Source organism: Puntigrus tetrazona, chromosome 11 (genome assembly GCF_018831695.1).
Source record: "Puntigrus tetrazona isolate hp1 chromosome 11, ASM1883169v1, whole genome shotgun sequence".
Lineage (NCBI taxonomy): Eukaryota > Metazoa > Chordata > Actinopteri > Cypriniformes > Cyprinidae > Puntigrus > Puntigrus tetrazona.
The window spans coordinates 18,794,434-18,814,729 of record NC_056709.1 but is presented as its reverse complement, the minus strand read 5'-3'; the positions used below and the strand labels follow the sequence as shown (position 1 = coordinate 18,814,729).

General features: G+C 35.5%; 1 protein-coding gene across 34 annotated transcripts in view; it reads right to left on the bottom strand.

Moving 5' to 3' along the window:
- The window catches only part of cadpsa (Ca2+-dependent activator protein for secretion a), a 91,730-nt gene that overhangs the window by 24,221 nt on the left and 47,213 nt on the right, over positions 1-20,296 (bottom strand). For 5 of the 34 annotated variants that reach the window (XM_043252735.1, XM_043252738.1, XM_043252756.1 and 2 more), the window contains exons 13-23: positions 19,658-19,669; positions 14,415-14,551; positions 14,127-14,314; positions 9,838-9,939; positions 9,497-9,560; positions 9,213-9,336; positions 6,881-6,949; positions 3,070-3,176; positions 2,777-2,806; positions 1,644-1,652; positions 234-390 (exon numbers count right to left, since the gene is read on the bottom strand). In XM_043252735.1, the coding sequence (XP_043108670.1) occupies positions 234-390; positions 1,644-1,652; positions 2,777-2,806; positions 3,070-3,176; positions 6,881-6,949; positions 9,213-9,336; positions 9,497-9,560; positions 9,838-9,939; positions 14,127-14,314; positions 14,415-14,551; positions 19,658-19,669 (999 nt within the window). Of the gene's footprint in view, positions 1-233; positions 391-1,643; positions 1,653-2,776; positions 2,807-3,069; positions 3,177-5,432; positions 5,466-6,880; positions 6,950-9,212; positions 9,337-9,496; positions 9,561-9,837; positions 9,940-14,126; positions 14,315-14,414; positions 14,552-19,657; positions 19,670-20,296 lie in introns of all 34 variants that reach the window. The other 29 variants (XM_043252739.1, XM_043252744.1, XM_043252759.1 and 26 more) reach the window with 18 other exon arrangements.

Genomic DNA, 20,296 nt, shown 5'->3' with positions numbered 1-20,296 from the left:
TATTATTATTCTCTCTCTCTCTCTCTCTCTCTATTATATATGTATATATATATATATATATATATATATATATATATATATATATATATATATATATATATATATATACATACATACATACACATATGCATACATATACAATGCTAATAGAAAAGTAATTAAATGACAAATTTCATTTAAAAAGGAACAAAATATATGGACCTGTTCAAAAAAATATTATTGTAAATACTTACAGTCAATGCGCAGGAAGTCATTGAGCAGCTGAAAGAGAGGGAAGCTGTCCCAGCTGTCTGGTGGTTGGACCTCCAACGCTGCGTCCATGTCCACAGCATACAGAGACAGAAATGTCTCTGCATGTTCAACCATCAGATCTGACCACCAAGCAAATGCCTGCAGCAAGAGAAAGAGAGACAGAGGCAACACAGGAGCCAGAAAAAGGGGGAAATTAAAGCAAAAATAAAATCCTTGTAATCTAAAGACATAATAAGTTCAGTCCTTTCTCTTAAAAGTAAGAGCATGACAGTCCACAGATCCATAAAAATTACACTGGATCAAATTATACCAGGATGTCCAGTAAGGTAATTCTTTTTCATATTTATGACCTTTTGTCTGTAGAGTATCATGAGCTTATCTCATGCATGAAAACTCTCATGCTACTTCTAAAATACAGTAATTCACATACATTCTGTATGTAATTCTAATTCACATACATTGACTTATATTTAAAGTATATACTTTATTTAGTTTCCATTTGCAGATGTGAAGTCCATGCACAGGAATTTATGCCTTTGTAACAAACAAATTCCCAGCATGCAGCAGCAGCAATGATTACCAGCACAATCTCAGTACTTAACATTATTCTCTTTTCAAAACAAAATCATTTAAAATATACTTTTAAACACAAAATTTCTTTATTGGTGTTGTTTGTTTCGTGAAGAACCTTAAACCCTTTGCCCAGAAGGATATTTATAATAGAAAAAACAAATCAGAAAGGTTCTTTGGGGAACCTAAAAATGTTCCTTCTAACGCATATATTTTTAAAAGAGTAATCTTCTGTATATGAGATTCCTCTGCTGCTGATCAAACCGTGCTGCTGTGTGTAACACATCTGGCCTGTAGATATGCATTAAGCGTGTTAGACAAATGAAAAGTTAATGTAGATCATGGCTTCCTCTCCTTTAAAAAGGCATGCTGTTGTCACTGACCACTCAAACCAACTTTTAATATCAGTATTTTTGAGACCAGTTTGTTTTCTTGCAAAATCTCTCCCAAAAAACACAGAGAAGTGCATTTGTTACATTTTTATATTTGTAGTGAGAGCTGGTAAGTGAATCTAGCAGACCAAACCAAGCTGAAAGACACAAAACAGAGGAGAGTTTGGATATTCTTGGGGTTGTGCAAGGGTGAAAATGAGACAAGTCATTTTCATTGAGGTTTTTTTTGGGGTGTCTGCTTCCACAGGTGAAGCACTGTCCCCTTGTGCTTGTGGAAACAAGCAACTTGCTCAACGCTGACCAGGGGAGGGATGGGGTGTCCAGGCAGAGATGGGGAGGACGAAATCAGGGGGAAAAGGTGGAAATCCCTCCATCCATGGTGCAGGGGCTGTGACATGCACATGGAGGGGGACTCTATGGTCTACATACCTCTTTACCCTGTCCAACGTTTTCCAGCCAATAAACAAGTCATGAAAAACAGTAAAAGTTCAGTGAGATTTTTTCGCTCTGTGTTTTGGTTTGAATACTTGATTATCATAAATGCTTCCGCATTAATGGGCTTTAAAATGCAATTGGAAAACAATGACAAAACAGTTACGAATGATTGACAGTGATGTTGATCAAAAAGAAGCAAACAAAGGCAAGTATAATTAAATAATTCTTACGCTTAAGACAGTTTGGTCCACTTTTAAAAATATTAGGTTCTGACATGAAATTGTCACTGATGGTATAAATAAAATTGCATGATATATATGTACGTCCATCAGTTTAGCAGATTTATTCAATTATTTTGTGCATATACATGATGCACACTTCCATTTGAACATGCAATATTAGGAGCATGATAAATGACTGGACTATGTAAAATACCATAAACAATCTCATGCACTTTAGTGGACATGTTTTTTTAAAATGTTTTTAAGTGCTTAAAGGGATAAGCCACCCAAAAATGAATAATTCTGGTGAGTAAAGTATGACTATGTTGTTCCAAACCTGTAGCCATTTCTGTAGGCAGGTATTTTGAATAATCTTTTTGTTTATATAATTAGTCAGTGTGGTCCCAACCAACAGTGGACCCTGCTGATTTTCATTGTATGGACAACAAACGGGCAGACAAAATGGCGCTATTCAAAATATCCTCTTTTTTTCTTAAAAAGAATGAATTTTGGGTGAACTATACCTTCCGTAGTTTAATGAACCTGGCACTAGAGGTGTAAATGGAATTTACAAAAGAAACTTAAAATAAACTGAAATGAAGATGAACTTAGAACAACTGTAGTCATTTTGTCCATTGACTGTGATGCCTTCAAATTGCGATGTGATTAGTCAATGTGACAGCAATTTCAGTTCAGTTAATTCTATCTATCTATAAATTAAATTCTTTAATTTACTCAGAATGAACTGAACTGAAATTATATTAATTCCCCCTGCAGGTGCCCGGCTCTTGGTTTGCTAGGCCCATGTAAAGCCTCTTCCAGGGCAGGCCAGATCATGAGACTGGCATGCAAGAGCAGGGTATGCTACTGATGACAGCGAAAAATAAAAAATAAAAAATACTGTACCGCCTGACCTCCCGTACTTGGGCGCGTAGCCTGCGGAGCACATAATTTAAAAACACAAAAACACATATATTCTGCTGTTGTCTATAAGATGATGACTGCTCTAAATGGGAATGTTACCTAAATAGTGCTAGCAGTCACTGAGCACCCTTTTTTCAATCATTGGAAACATTTTAAGTTTTATTACTGAAGCAGCATTGTTTGTTTTCACATAAATATGTCCCTGGCACATTTCTTTTCATCCTTCTATATTTAAGAAAGTCAAATGTCTGCCCCATAATCTCTGGCACGCTCACCTCTGCATGATGTTCCTCATTCTGTTGGAGCACCTCTATGACCAGCTCGGCCAGACGGAGCGTGTCCTCAAGCTTTTTGGCAGGTGTGACTAAGCGCCCTACATTTTCTGAGGCACAGAGGTACAAGTCAATACAGACATACAAACACACGCACACAGAAAACACTGGACTTTCCTCAGCCTGTCTGACGCCTAAAGTAAATTGCATTTCACTTCATGTGAACTTAATATGTACTGTAACACCTTATTTAAATACTTTTCCAATAACTCGCTTCATAAGCATATCTGTCATGAGGACAAAAAATTTAGATGACAATTAAAATGACAGAGTAGGTAAGAGATGTGTAAAGTTCAGAATTATGTCTACGTTTTCACTTGAATTTCATAAATGTGCTCTCTGAAAAAAAAACCCTGACTTGATGAACCACAAATTAGCTGCTGCATAAATCAACTCTGCTGTCTTAGTTAACGACTTAACATAATCTTGACACTCTGTCAACACTCAGCTCTGCAGACACGAACCATAATGAGTCAATAAAGAGCAATGCAAGTATAATGAGTCAAACCAAGGAACTGAGGAAAAAGAAAGGATAAAAACGACAACAAATATGTTATAGTCATCATGCATAATGTTCAGCACATGCAGGAATTCATGTCATCTCATTTCCTACCTCGATCTGTCAATACAAGCTGGCAGAACGTCTCTCTTAAACATGTCATACGTAAATATATCCTTCAGTGTATATATCTCGTCTGTCACTTTTTGGCACGGAGAACGACAGTTCATTTTAAATATGATAAATAATTAAAGAAATCATATACCAATTTACAGTGTACTGTTGTGAAAATGGATATATGTTGAATGGTCTTTAGCATGATGAATACACACAATATAAGGCAAATTGTTCCTTGGTGTCGGTTAAGGATGGGACTAGAAAGTAAACAGACATTTATATGACCACGGTGTGTGGATACATGTGTTACACTGTAGCTCCTAATGCTTCTGTATTGGCTGAGAGGGTGTTTTATGTGATGATTTAGACATCCTAACTGATTTTTTGTTTGAGGGGCTGTTGTGAACAAAGATTTGTTTGTGCTGTCAGTTTTTGAGATCTTTCAGCATTGTCTTTTTTTGACTGTTGTAAATGTGGCACTTTGATGGAGGAACTCAAAGACAGAGGAACTAGGAAGTGAAGTCATTTGCTGTGTGACAAATGTCAAAACAATTAACATCATTTTGAAGAGTCGCACCCCCCTCTCAGTCAACAGTGCTTTCATCACTAAACACAAAGCACACGCCCCCTAAATGTGAATTAACCCTTTGACCTTTTCTCTAATTGTATCTCAGTCATCTTCAGCTCCTTCAGTAGGACTGAAGACTTTCACAAAATATAATACTGGTGGCCTTTTAAAGGGTTACTGTCCATGCAGAGACGAAATGTCATGTACTAGCGCCAAATCAGGTACTTCAATTGCGATGAACAGCATTTTGACATTTGGTTAATTTTCAAAGACTTGAAATACCTGATTTTCCTAATTCAAGGTATGAATGGAGGGTTTCTAAACCAATCCGTGACATACTGTACTGTATTAAATATATGTATTTTTCTGATATTTTTGCAAAGGTTTCAGAAACCACACACAGACTAATTTACTCTAATGGAAAATCAGCAATATGATATGAACTGAAAAAAATCATGTGCATCAGTATTGCTATTTGACCCATTAGAGATTTTTCTGTAACACTTTACACTAATGTTCAATTTATTAAGTAATACATACACAAGAAATGTTTTTACAACATTTATTAATCTGGGTTAATGCTATTTTTTACACAAGCAGGCAACATTTAATGTTTTGAAATAATACCTAAAACCTAGACTTATAAATGCTGTAAAAAAGATATTCATTGTAAGTTGATGATATATAATGCATTAGCTAATGCATTAAAGAACTGAATCTTATAGTAAAGTGTTACGTTAATCACGCACTTTGTGTAGAGAGAGTATCACTTTAATTGTAACTAACACAAACAAACTATTTTATATTATTTGTTTATTATTCCTTATTTTTTTCACTTTTGGAAGTTTACAAATTAAAGAAATACTCGCTCTGCATGTTCCATAGACTGGTAATGCGTTTTATAAAGTGCTTACCAGTTCATGGAAAATGCATCTTCATTAAGATGCAATGTTTAAACTTCAGAAGACACTGGCATAACGTTGTCCCAACATTCCCATGGTTCCCTTTACGTCTGTTAATAATGCCATGCGAATGCTGTGAGCTGGTTATGTTTAGAGATCGGGGGAGGGTGGGGGGCTGTTTTAAAATGATTTTAATAGTGAGTCAGACAAAAGATGTCACCTGCATCCTTCTGATCAGTCTGAGATTTCTCTACTAAAAAGAAAGAAGAGAAACAAGGAATAGGGAAGGGAGAAAGAAAGGGAAAGAGAAAAGGAAGAAGGGATAAGCTTTCATTTTGTTTCAGATGTTAGATCTGATGGGGAGACGTAGAAAGAGAAGGAAAGAGGCATTCAAGGACAGGGCTGTCCACTCGTTCCATGAGAGACTTTGTGAAAGAAACTCTACTGGAGTAGCTGTTTTAGATTGAACAGCATTTTTTTTAAGCAGTGTGTAAAAATATAGCGAAAACCAAAACATACAGTCAAAAAAAATTGCTTAAAATTTAGCAGTAGGGATTTGCCCAGTGGATAGTTAATTAAATGCACGAGCAAATAATAACTGCTTATTAGGGACTTGATTTTGTGGTGACTGTGGATCTCTTCAAAAAGAAGAAAAGAAAAATGATATTGGCTGTTTTTAAATTAAATAAAAACATTTAAACACTATGTAAACGTTTAAAGTTTAGTAACAATTTGATTCAGAAAGAAAAAAAAATTCTAACAAGGACACATTTATCAAAAGTGACATAAAAGAATTTTACATGTTATAGATGTTTAATGTTTAAAATTAGATTTTTTTTTAACAGAGGAAATGGTATAAAAAAACTGTATTTAGATTCCTACAAAAATATTAAGCTGAAAAAAAAAAAAAATCAACCCCATAGACCTGTCAACCAGACTTTCTACTTTTTACTATTTTTTTTAGATATTTAAAATCATTTTTTCTCAGTATAAGTATAGTACTTCAGTAAAGCAGAAATTCTTGTATAGTAACGAAGTACAATAACTCAGATACTTTGCACCTGCAGACCGGAAACATGTCTTAAACCAAGTCTGACCCAAGACAGAAACAATAAACCAAATCACATACAAAAATACAGTGAAGACACACAGTGATAAGCTGTTGGAGTGGACAAAACACAAAACAAAACATGATTAAACACTCAGTGTCTTTGAAAGCTGCGTCAGAATCCCTGTTTTGTTCCTAGGTTGGAGATCATGTCAGTTATTTTTGTTCACTCTGTACCTGACCAATACTGTAAACATTGATAAACGGACAAAGGTGGGGAGGAGTGACTTACACAAAAGCAAAGTAAAAATGCATTCAAGTCACAAACAGAAAGAATAAGCAGAAAACGGAAAGAACAGCTGCCACGTGGACTCAGCTGGACGGGATGGTCTGATCAAAGCGACAGGAAGACCTGTGGCTGAATCACTCAACCTAAGATGAAAGTGACAAACTCAAAGAAAAAAGGCAAGCAGACTGCAATCAAGAGAAGAGGATGGTGCCGGTCAGGGCATGAGGGAATAACTGCTTGTGAAAGTGCTCGAGAACGAAAAACGAGAAAAGTAAAAAAAAAGAGGGATGGCGGAAGTGATGGAGTGGCTCCAGATGAGCAGGGTACTCACGAATGGTTAAATCCATCACTTGTGACGCCAAACAGAAGACAGGATGCTCATACATTTCTCTCTTTTTCCCTATAAAAGAGGATCGGGGCATGCAAGAGCAAGGGGTCAGAGGAGAAAGAGAGAGAAAGAAGCACAATGGCTGCATGTGCAATAAGGGGATTTTGATCAAATTTAGTGGCATGGAAAGTTGCCTGGCAGGGCTGGCAAAAAGGAAGGTAACTGATCTACTGCATCTCAAAATTTTTTAGCGATCAATCAGTCCTGATATGATCTGTAAGTCATAAAGCTCTACAAAACGCACAAACTTCCTCAAATCAAGTCATAGGCATTATTGGGTCCCACTGTATTGCAGGTGGCCTTATGTACTTACGTTTAAAATATTCATTTGAAACATTGCACTTATTGCGTATATACATTTTCTAATGTTGTACTTTTTTAAAAATACCTGTATGTAATTACATCTGTAATTAATTTCTATACTTACATTTATAATTACACTGTTGACCCGTCCCTTACACCTTAACCTACCCTTAAACCACCAAAGCTGTTCCTAACCATACCTATAGATCACCTTTAATAGTACAGCCAAAGCGTTTGGCAATACAATATTAATACAATAAGCACATTATACTTATTTCTTGCACAGTAGTTAAGGTCACTTAATATAAAGTGGGACCTATGATGGTAACAATTTGTCATTATTGTTTATTAGGAAGGAAGGCCATTCATTTTTATTCATATATAGTCTACTAGTCAAAAGTGTGGAATAATTAAATATTTAATGTTTCCGAAAAACCTTACTTATTCTCTCTACAGTTAAAACACTAATATTGTGAAATAATTAATTAGAAATTCAAGAAATAATACCTGAATTTTCAGCATTCAGTCTTCCATACCTTGTAGACAGTTTTATCCTTACCATAATATTAATTTATTTTCTTTCCTTTTTTTTTTTTTAAAATAAGAGACTTGTTTAAAAAACATTATTCCAGACTTTTGACGGATTTAACTATTTTCAAAATGACAAAATATTGCATTGGACTCATCGTATAGTTTTGGTTTTTGGTTAAGTCACTTCAGACTTGCAGATTTTAGCTCTGTTGATTTCCACCATTAGCCTTGATTTTAACCCAGCTGATCATTTTACTCTGGAAAGATTTGTGAGTGTGCTGCAAGCTATTGGTTAGTTTGGGTTAGTACAAAAGTCACATTCAGTTTAGTGGTCAGCAATCAATAGGGAACAACATCGACATCATTTGGCAAACAGATACTAAGGGCTTCTCCTTCAGTATCTGCAGTACCCAGTCATATTTCTTCATAAACATGGACAGTCATTGAAAATTATTTAGAAACTAAAATATATATATGACTGATATAAAAAATATATTCCAGGCAAAATAAAAACACTTGTCCTGTAAACATGGCTATTACTTGACATCAAATACCACCCGTATGTAAGCCACAGTTTAGCTGTCCATGTCTATAAAAGAAACTGTCTCACTTGCAACGCAAATGTGTGTTGCTTGAGTGGGCAATCCAGCTTTGCACTGTATATTGGCTTTTCAACCTGGCTCAACAAGAGAGGACTCCAAATAAGAAGAAAAGCCAATAAACAAGAGGAAAGCACAGAGGGAAGGAGCAGAAAGAGATAAAGAGATAGAAGGAGAAAGAAAGAGGAAAAAGACACAAAGAAAGCTAGTAAAAAGGCAGCAATTCTGCAATAAACATATGAAGCAGGGGTTGAAAGGTGATGAAGAGCTGGAAAAGAAAAGTAAATTTGTCGCTGTACAGTACTTCTAACCCTAAAAGCTAAACCACAGGAAAGATGCAACCATCCACAAGAAAGCACTGAGCAGAACAATATGGCACTCAGGCCAAGGTTTCAAAGGACGAATTGAATGCATTTTTACTTTATAATCTGCTAGAAACAGCTAAAACAAACCTGCACCAACAAGACCTATTCAAAAACATATTTATTATTATTATTATTATTAATAATAATAATATAAAGAAAGTATATACATACATAAAATGACTACCTGGGTGCGTAGTACAGGACAATTATCTCAAGTGTCTTAGAAGATTCGCAGAGATAAGGCAACATAAAAAGCCATTACACACACCGACAGTTAATTATTGCTGCATTGAAAGTATTCCTTTTATGAAAAGAAACAATAAAAAGTGGGATTTCCGCATTGCCTCCATGGAATACTGGTTAGTTGAGCATTACTGTTGTTAAGCAGTGTTTCTAAGAGAAGAATATGTCAAGTGCTATATTACTGAAGACAGAGAGGAGAAAAAACTTTGCAGAACTGGTTTATGTGCCTCCTACCTTCCACCTTGGCATATTCTGAGAGACGCTGGTAGTTCACTAAAGCTGCCTGCTCCAAACATTTACGGATCACTGCCTTCACCTCGTCCTGAGGTACGGGTGTCACAATGTCCTTCATTAAAACCTGCAAAACCAAATTCATTAGAAATATATATAGATACACACACATATATATATATATATATATATATATATATATATATATATATATATATATATATATATATATATATATATATATATATATATATACGGACAGACAGATAGTAGTGGGAAAATAGTACCCTCTCAAGCAGTGACAGTGTGGCTTTTAAGGCTCCTTCTGGGCGTCCAAATGGAAAGCAATACCTTTAGAGAAAACATTTAAAACTGTTTAGAATACTGAAAAGAATTGTCATTAAACAAACCCATTTCAACTTAACTTTCAAAAAATATCCTGTTTTATCACTATATCCTGTCATCACGCAATTAGTTTCATATACACTGCATTTAACAGTTTCACACTACTTTGAAAGTTAAAATAAAAAATATATATGGATTATATATACACATACCGCATACTCCATTATTATCCCTAGCTGTTAGTAAGGTGGTATATGTGATGCTGTGACTGTCAGTGATGTACCTGAAGTGTGTGATCTGGTTTTCCAGCAGAACACGCAGTCGTTCTTTGATCTCCTCGAACCGTTCCTTCTCTTCTACTGTGACAGTACCGATTCCATCAGGCCTGAGGCAAAACACACACAAATGAATGCAACTGCTTGTCTCATTAGGGTAACAAGGGTTACAGATATAAACACAGGGTCCCAAAACAATCCAGACACATGTCTATTATTCAAGCACTATAAATACATTTCCATTCATCCTCTTTAAAAGGTATGTGATAATGAGAGATTCAGACAAACTGCTCAACTTTTTAATTAACCACATATATTACAAGAGGGGGGAAAAAGGCGGAAAAAGTGAGAATATGACACTACTTTTATCTTCGGAAAGATACCCAGCTCTTTATTTGAGCGTATTTGCATATGCATACATGTTCATACATGTAAACGCTCTGGGGTGGATTCACTTTTTCAAGTATTTATGAGCAAAAACCTCAAATTAAGTACTTGCTACTTGTGTATTATGAACGGGTGCAATTCCTAGTGTGTGTGTCTGTGTGTGTGTGTCATCTCCTCCTCGGGCAAGGCTTTTTGGAAGGGCCTAAACACCCCCCTCCCTGTCCGTGGTCAAATAAAGAGTCCTCCGCAATACAAAGACACTACAAATTACCACAGCCCCCTGCTACTAGGAGTTCAGTCTCTCACCACATACACACTCACAGGTTTCTTGTTGTGACTCCATAACAGAAAGAGGGAGGCTGTGGGAAACAGTTCGCCTGATGTGTCTAGAGGCACACCTAAGCCAAATTACCATGATGCCCATCATCATTTCCTGTATTATAAACACAAAACAACTTAAAATACTTATTTTAAGATGCTGATATCCATGCAACCGATGCTAAACTGTCAAACCTAATTGTACTGAGCATTGTACTAGACATCTACACCTCTCACTTTCTCTCACATCTAACTGACGTGTACAACAGCAGAAGCTTTTAAGGTATTTTTCTGAATATGAAGGGGCAATCCGGTCACACCAACCTCCCCTTGAAAACCCCCCACCAAGCGATGGACCCCGTCTGGTGTGACAGCCGTGGTGGTCCCCCCTGAAATCCCTGCCCCTCCTCCTTCGCTTTTCCCCGCTGTCCTTCAGCGCGTGTTGGGCTGACATGGGGAGCGGACTGACGAGGAGCGTGTCATGTCTCCTGCTCCTCAAACCGCTGTCACAGCGACCCGCGCCTCCACTGTCACATACACTCTGCTCACAGCCCTCCTTCCGTCTACCATGTCACAAACGATAAGGAGCCTGGCCCTTTAGTCACATTCTGCATAAGAGTGTGCGTGTTTGTGTGTTAAACTGCGTGCAGGTGACATACGTCGGCTGTGAGTGTGTTTCTGTTCTAGCTGCGTGTCACAACAAAACAGATGGATAAAAGACGGACCAGCGGAAAAATCCTTTCTCTCCGTGCGTCATAAAATAAAGGAAAAACAAAACACACAATGAAAAATAAACCAAAAATAAAGCAAAACTGAAGAAAAACAAAACACACACACAGGAAAAAAAAAAATAAAAAGCACACACAAACACAGAAACAAAACAGGAAAAGTATATAACTAAAACAGCACACAAAAAATTAAACAAACTGATTTTTTGGACACTGGACCATGTTAATATTATATCAAGTGCCATTAACTCCTATTGAAATTAATTATTTGGTACAATGCCCTTTTTGTGTACATGCATGTTTTTACATCTTATATTTCTAACAATACCTGTATGTAATAACATCTGTAATTAATTATTTGATTACATTTATAATTACACTCTTGACCCATCCATTAAACTTACCAATACCACCAAACCAGTCCCAAACCTTACACGTGTCCCACTTCAAGAGCAGCAAAAGTGTTTTGCAATATAATATGGCCACAATAAGTACATTGTAGTTATTTTTTAAAGCAAGTACATAGTAGTTAAGGCCACCTAATATAAAGTGTGACCCATTTTGCACCCGTACCATAACATTTATGCCATTTCACCTTTTAGTAAGATTAACTGGCATCATGAATATTTATAATAGTCTGTTATGAGACTAATATGGTTTTCCAGATATTGTAATAGCACAGTAGTATCATGTCAAACAACATTAGAGATCCACAGTCACTATCTGTAACACTTGTAGATTTTTTGGCTTTAAATATATATCAGTTTACAAGTCCAATGCCAAGAGGTTCAGGTTGAGGGCCATGTCAGTTTTAAAGAGCGTGGTTGGCTGGACGTGAGGTTTTGGCACAAGTAGACAAGCTGGAGTGAGGCCTTGGACAGTTTGGAAAGAGAGATGGAGAGACAGAGCGATGACCTGTCATCCTGTCAGCCATGACCTTAAGGCACCATCCATAGTGTCCCTCATCTCTCTCTCTCTCTCTCTCTCTTTACCCTGCATGTTTCTCACTGGTTCGACACATGTCTATCACTTTCTGTTTCCCTGCCTCGACCTCACTTTTCTCTTTCTCCCTCACACAGATACACATAAAGTGGTGTCCAAACGTCTCAGACTAGACTGAAAATCTTCTAATTCCTAGGTAGTAATTCAATATATTTTTTTTGGTAAATCGTATAATATATATATATATATATATATATATATATATATATATATATATATATATATATATATATATATATATATATAACAATAACAATACAAGTATAAAAAAAATCATATACATTTAATTAAAATATCATTAAAGAGGTTCAGAATGTGTATCAAATAAAATTGTACACAATGGAACAAATAATCTCACACACAGCAGAAGGTTTAAGAATTATCTTAATTGGCATCTTCCCGAACATTTATCCCCCAGTTTCATAGGTTAAGGGCGGGACATTAATCCACACCCAAAGAGGGGGTAACATTAACATTCTCACCTTCTGGGGCCTGTGAGCACCTGCGACTTAGACTCCCTTTTTCTCCAGACCTCCATGATTTTGTTCTCTTTCTTAGAGGGGGTCAAAGGCTCAGGGGTGGGGGGAAACAGAGAACTAAGCAGCTCGGTCTCTGACATGGGCCATTTTATTAGCTCATTCACTCTATGGCTTCGTATTCCACGCACACACACGCATTCACAAAGGTCCACATTCACAAAGGTTATCAGAAGATGGTGTGAGGGTAAGTGAGAAAAAAAGAAGAAGAGAAATAATATAAATCATGCAATAATGAAAATGACCATGAGAATACAAATATAGCTAATTAAAAAATAAGATGAAAGGACATGATAAAGAGGTTCCACTTTATAGGTGGTCTTAACTATTATGTTCTTAAATTTAAATTAATAATTTGGTACAATGCACATATTGTGTATATACATGTTTTTGGATTGTACTTGTATTTTTAACATCTATATTTACTTTAACACCTATATTTAATTACATCTGTAACTAACTTCTGTACTTACATTTATATTTATACCGTTGACCCATACTTTACACCTTAACTTACACTTAAACCTACCAATACCACCAAACTTGCTTACCTTACTCGTATCTCAGCTCACAAAAAGTATACAATAAAGTACAATACAACACAATAAGCACTTGTACGTGTTTTATGATGTAAGTACATAGTAGTTAAGGCCACCTAATATACAGTGAGACAGCATTCAACTTCACGCTGTTTAGAAATAAGCCTAAAACATGCTAAAAATTAATCAGCCATTTAAATAATACAAAATGGTAACTATGCAAAGTTTGCTTGTTAATTAATTCGTTCTTTCCCGTTACTTTGTGTATAATTTTATTATACACATGCAAAATAAAAGAACTAAAAAACTGCAAAACTTGTTTAAAGAGTTGTTCAAACTTTGACTCCTGCGAACCAGGTAATGAGGCAACTTGAGCTTCTTGTAAAAGCAGTGAAACTACTGCTGGATTCTGGGTGAGAAGCATTATTACCTGTGACCAACCGCAAAGCTTTCAGGAGAAAGAATGGGGTTTCTACGAAACACGTGAGAACGAGTCCTTCGGCTGCCCAAAAAAAAAGAGTTTACGCTCTTACTTTACCTGGGTTTCTGCCCGTGTGTGGAAAGTGGATGTATGGAGAGATAAAAAGGCAGAACACTGAAGAGGAATGGAGTGATTTTAGGGGGAGGAGAAAACACAGAACTTCAGGTGGGAGTAGGATCAATGACAAAGAGAGAACATGAGAGATAAATGATTGGAGAATTAATGTGGTTACAAATGAGAGTGAAATGAAGCGGGTGTTAAAGAGACGGAGTGAGAAAGAGATAAAGAGTGTGAGATGAGCGGTACCTGTTGCCGTGCACGTGAGAGGCGCAGAAGGCGTAGCTGTAGTGCAGTAGTGTGGGGTCGATCATGGAGCCTTTCTCTGCCCTCTCCAGCAGGTCATTCAGGTAACACAGGTGCCTGTGACACCCTCGCACTCCGTACCTGGCGCAGTACTCATCTAATACAAACACCTGACCTGGACTGAACCAACCCTGAGAGGCACAAACCGGACACAAAAGTGCAAGTGCGATTACACACGATAATACAAATAACGCAGCTATAGCCCTAACGGAATAAAAGTGAGCTGGTTACCAAGCAGGAGTATGAATCGTTGAGCCTGTGGTCCAGTGTCAAGCGCTGAACCATCTCAAACAGCGAAGAGTGGTCAAAATTGCAGGGGTTAGCGGAGATGAACTCGTCCATTCCATGTTTCTGTGCTCGGTCTGCATCTGTGTGCATGCGTGTACATTAACATATGAGGTAGAGGCACATAAAAATATACACATCTCAAAGTCACAGGAGGACAAGAGCACACACTCTTTAGAGAAAGGTCTGTGAGTCGGATGTCAGCCTAAAAAGTGTCACTGTCAGCTTGCATTACTGTGTCAATTCAATCCAAGGTGCATTACAAGCAAGTGCAAAAAAAAACCTATTAGAAGATACTTATGTTAAATAAATATATAAGCAATATATTTATATATTAACAGTCTAAAATAATAATGATAATAACATATGCATGTACATAATAAAATTTTTGTGTTTCATTTTTATAGTTTAAAACAAAAAGTATGTTGTATTTTGAGGCACATTTCAAGAAATAAATGATTATGTTTTCACTCAACAACTACAACAAATTTTTTCACAATTTTTTTCAAAACAAACACATACAGCAAATTTTCGCTTTTGTTTTCTTGCTGAGAGGATTATGAGCAACTTTAAGTACTTTTTCTTTAAATTCTTTATAAATGTGAAAAAACAACAAATAATTATATGTATATATATATATATATATATATATATATATATATATATATATATATATATATATATATATATATATATATATATATTATAGAAAAATTATATATTTACAATTATATATTTAGGGGCACATTTACCACAAATATATATGATAATCACATATAATAATAATAATAATAATAATGTAATAATCATTTTTATAGAATTTTTGACAACTCAACAATATGTAAAATAAACAAGACCTACAGCAATAGTACATCTGCCCTATTTTTACATATTAATCAAAACACAAGTAAAATGTCTGCAAAAAAAAGCATTTAAAAAAACAAACAACTAACTATATGCAAATATTACATTGTGTCCTATTTATTTATTTTATTTTTACAGCGTATAAAGGCCTATATAAATTATACAATGCGTAGGAAAGTTACTGACCTACGGTGAGCGATAATGATAAAAAAACTATGTTTTATTAAGTTTAAGCTTCGGCTTCTAAGAAAATTTTCCCTGCATGTTTGAGGAACTTTTAAACTATAATCTACTATAATTACTCCTAAGCAAAAAAGGAGATTGACAATCAGGCAATATCAGCCCAACTTGTTCGCTTGTGACAATCAAGTACTGATCTGCAAGTGCAACAGAACAATATTGTTGCTTAAATCTAGATTTGTAAAATCCATACGTGTCCGTATGCATGTCTACTATATCAGAATTTGTGCATAAATGCCTAAAAAGAGCAATAAATTGGAGAAAATTGTATGCCAACATTGCTATATTATTGGCTTGTATTTTCCCCAGTGGCTTGGTAATCCTGCAAGACCTGTCTGAACCAGTGTTCCTGTCTGGTCCTCCTAATCAAACAACAACTCTACGTTGACGCTTTTCCCCTCCTTCCCCATTGATTGCTCTGTCCACAGGCCTCTGCCCCCCCCTTCAGGGAAGCCCTAATTAAAGAAACCCAGTGCCTCTAAACCAGAGCAGAGAGAGAGCCGGGCATGGAGCCCCCCTACCCTCACCATCTATTGTCCATTAAAGAGACTAAATAAATTCAACAACACATTTTCCCTTTCCTCTGCAGTCGGTAAGCTTAGGTATTACATCTGTGCCTGCACAAATAAGCAGGGCCGTTTCTTAATCCTGCAACTGGTCAGGGGCTATTCTTATTCTAATGCCCCATTTCAGCCAGAGGCTTTAGAGCTATACTGTATGATTGAGCCATTCAACAGACACCTCCTCCAGAGCGTCGCTGGTTTGCATGTTAAATCAGGAATAAGACTTAAACTGCTTAATTATATAATGGAAGGTATACGTTTTTGCCTACACAATGTAAATGATAATTGTATCATTTTGGCTTCAATCCATATACAGTACATCACATTGGTTAGACTTCACTTATCTTTCGTTTAAAACCCTAAAGGGAAAATAAATGGTCCACCCAAAAAATGGAAAAAGTGGATGCTTATTTGTTTGACTTTATAGATGATTTTTGGAAGAATTTTGGTAAGAAATTTAGGTTCTCATTTACTTCCACTATTAAATTTGGTTACAAGCATTTTTTTATATTATCTTTTAATGTTCTGCAGACGAAAGTAAGGCATTAAACATAATATAAAGCTTAACAAATCAGTATGTCCAAAATACATGAAATTATGATTAATATTTTCATACATTAAATAGTAAGAAAAAGAGACCAGACTAAAAATCTTCCATACATTTTTTTATAATTGTTTTTTATAGATTAATAAGAAAAAGTTTAACACCAAAAGGTTTAAGTATGATAAATGTAAAAATATGTATAACACAATTTATAATATAAATTAAATTTACAAAAGATATATAATACAATTTATAATATAAATAAAATGTACAAAATATATATATATAATGCAATTTATAAATAAAATGGAATGAAAAATTTATATATAATAATTTGTGGTCTCATATAAATGTATTTTTAAATATATGAATGTTTATGAACTACTGAGTTGCTAAGTGAAATAAAATATTAAAGACTTTATAATGAAAGCAACTTTAAAGTTACTCTGTGCGGGTTCTTTGTCTGTAAATTGTGTTATAAGATAACAATAAGTTAAAGCAAAACGATATGCTGAAATCAGCCACAGGTCAAAAAGGTGACATTGTGTTGTTCTCCTATGTCTTAATATGAGCTTGTCATGTCTCTTTGACACTAGAATTGAGGGGAAGGTCTCTGGACAGTAACACACAATGACATTAGTCAGCTCTGTCCGAGCGGGGCAGAGGAGAAATGACACTGATTGATGGATTCTTTTCATTTATAGATCCTCTCTGTCGAAGAGTCCGAAGAGCAGAACATTTGGGGCTATTTAGTGCTTGCTTTGTTTTTTGTTTTTTTTTGGTTCTGTGCATGTGTCTGCAGAAGCACACACAATGGACGGATCGGGAGTCTGAGATTCTGCCCTGGGCCGACAAGAGCTGAAGGGGCCAACTGACAGGACGGGTGCTCCTCTGTGAGTGAGGGATGGACAGAGGGAGAGAAAGAAAAGGAGGGATGAAGAAAGGGGTGACAGCAGAGACATACTTTATTAAGTGCTTTCTAATTTAATCTGCTCCTGAACTCGGTTTCTAACAATATGGCTTCCCTCATCAGGCCTGCAGACAAGTCTATACGTGAGCCCCTCTCAGAGCCCGTCGCTATTTCAGTCCTTATCACACTGGATTAGAAAACCCCGGACTCTGGCTGACATCCAACATCAATCATTGCTTTCTTTGTTTCCGAATAATGAAGCAGTAAACAAGATGAAAATTAAACAAATTATACTAACAATGCATTTTTTCTATATATTTTATTTAATTAAATTATTGAGAAGCAAGGGGGGATGTGAACATGTATTTTGTCAATGAAGCTATGTATACTGGGTTTAAGCCATCGTCAATAATAATAATAATAATAATAATGATAATAATAATGCTGTTATTAAATGATATCCCTTGAGGTTGTCTACACTGTGTGTAACTATTATAATAATTATTATTATTGTTGTTGTTGCTGCTGCTGTTGAATTATTTGCCTTGGGGTTGTCTACATTGTTACCCATGGTAAAATAATAATAAATAAATATATTATTATTACTGTTGTTGTTGTTGTTGATGTTAAATGGTATTCCTTGAGGTTGTCTATTATTATAATTATTATTATTATTATAATTATTATTATAATTATTACCACTATCACTACTACTAATACTACTACTGTTGTATTATATACCTTGAGGCTGTACAAATAAATAAATAAATAATAGAATAATGTTTAAGCTAAGTTATAATTGTAATAATATTAATAATAATGTATTATTATTATTATTATTACTACTACTATTACAAGACCTCAGTAATCTTCAGGTTGTCTCTTTGAATTCAGTCTCCCTCCACATACAGTGCATCTTTGCAGATATACAAAAGTTGAGGAAAGAAAAGAGTTGAGGAAAGAAACTGTTAGTCTAAAACTGTTAGTAGTCCTATAGGAAAGCAAACTAGAAACACTACAACATGAACAGGGCCACTATTTGTTAAGTGTTTTAGTGTGAGTGCGTGGCAAAACTACTTGTCTAGATGTAGCAGTTGTGACAACAGTTGCATTAGTTTAATTATCGTACAATGAAAAAAAACCAAAAACTATTACCTACCGCATACGTATTTTTTTAGCTACATATTTGCCAACTCTCTTTTTTTAATAAAACTCACAGAATGAATAAACTGTGTTAAATACTGAGTCCACTGCTTCAAGGACAACACAAATCTTTTCAAGGAGAACTGAAAACAAACAGCTAATGTTTCCAATTGCATCCTAATCCCCACATTTAAAACTGCAACCACAACAATTTAATTTGCGGATGTCGTAAGGTTAAGAGACAAAAAAACGAAAACACTGGAGGCACGACTTTCTACAGATGAGAGAAACTGGTGTGAACTAGCAAGTAGTTATTTGGTAACATTCCACTGATAGCTTCCAGAAATAATCAGGGTGAAGATACACTGTTTTATTCATAGCATGTCACTCTTAACATGGTAATTACCAGCTGCTGAGGGGTGCAGAGCACGCCAGTGGTTTCACAGAATTCATTTAGCACAATAAATCAACAACTACAATAGAGAAAATCACTATAATTATATCATTTACCAAATTCTCCATTTGGTCGGGAATCTTTATGGTTAAATAAAGGCAACTGCTGTTGACTTCAGCCAACACGAAACTAGCTTACAAGGAACACATGGATTTAATTTCACACATGTTTTAAAAGACAAACGCTGTTTTAATTTGAGAAGCTGCTGACCTGATGAAGCCATGTTGAGAGAAGGCAAATATGCAACTACTAATCAAGAGCAAAACATCCAGAAAAAAACTTCACATGCAGTCTATTCTTTTAAATAAAAGTGTGTTTGTCTTTCAGACCCAAAGGAAACAAAATAGAGGGAGATTTGCAGAAGGAGGGGTAATAAGAGTTTTAGAAGAGGAATAGCGAATAGCACATTGCTTGTGTCAGATAATCCAGAGCGGCTTATCTGATCTGTGCCTGCTACAGGGAAGCACTTACCCTTCAGTCCGGCTACAAGAGAGCAGGGTAAGAGGGAACAAACCAGAGTGACATATAGACTCACGTGAAGCAGAAGACAGAAAAAAGCAAAAAGAGAAAAAAAAAAAAAAAAAAAAAAAAGAAGGAAAGAATATTCCCTTTACACTGTAAACAAAGCATGAGAGAAGGAGGATCCGACACACTCATAGACACACAAACAATTATTTGAAAATGGGGGGGAAAAAAATTACGGTGATGGTGCAATTACGGTAGGAAAAGAAAGCTAAGCATGAAGCATAAAAGCAAAAATACACAGAAAGGAGTGATGAGAAATGAATAAAAAAGAAGAAAATATATAAAAAAGAAAAGCGAAAGTGAACAGCAGAACCAAAACAATTGAGAGAAATAAAGAAAAATATGCAAATCATAGTGTATGTTAAAAAATAAGCAAAACTATGTGAACAAAATTAACTATGAAAATATAAATATAAAAAAAGAGTGAAAGAGCAAGAGGAAGAAAAGCGCTTATGATAAGCAAAAGTTAAATTGACTGAATAAAAGCAAATATAAACAAGCAAAAAAGAGAGAAAGAAAAATGAAGCAAAAGTAAAGGAGCTTAAGCGAGCAAAAGAAAAAAGGAAAAAATTAAGTGAAAGAGAC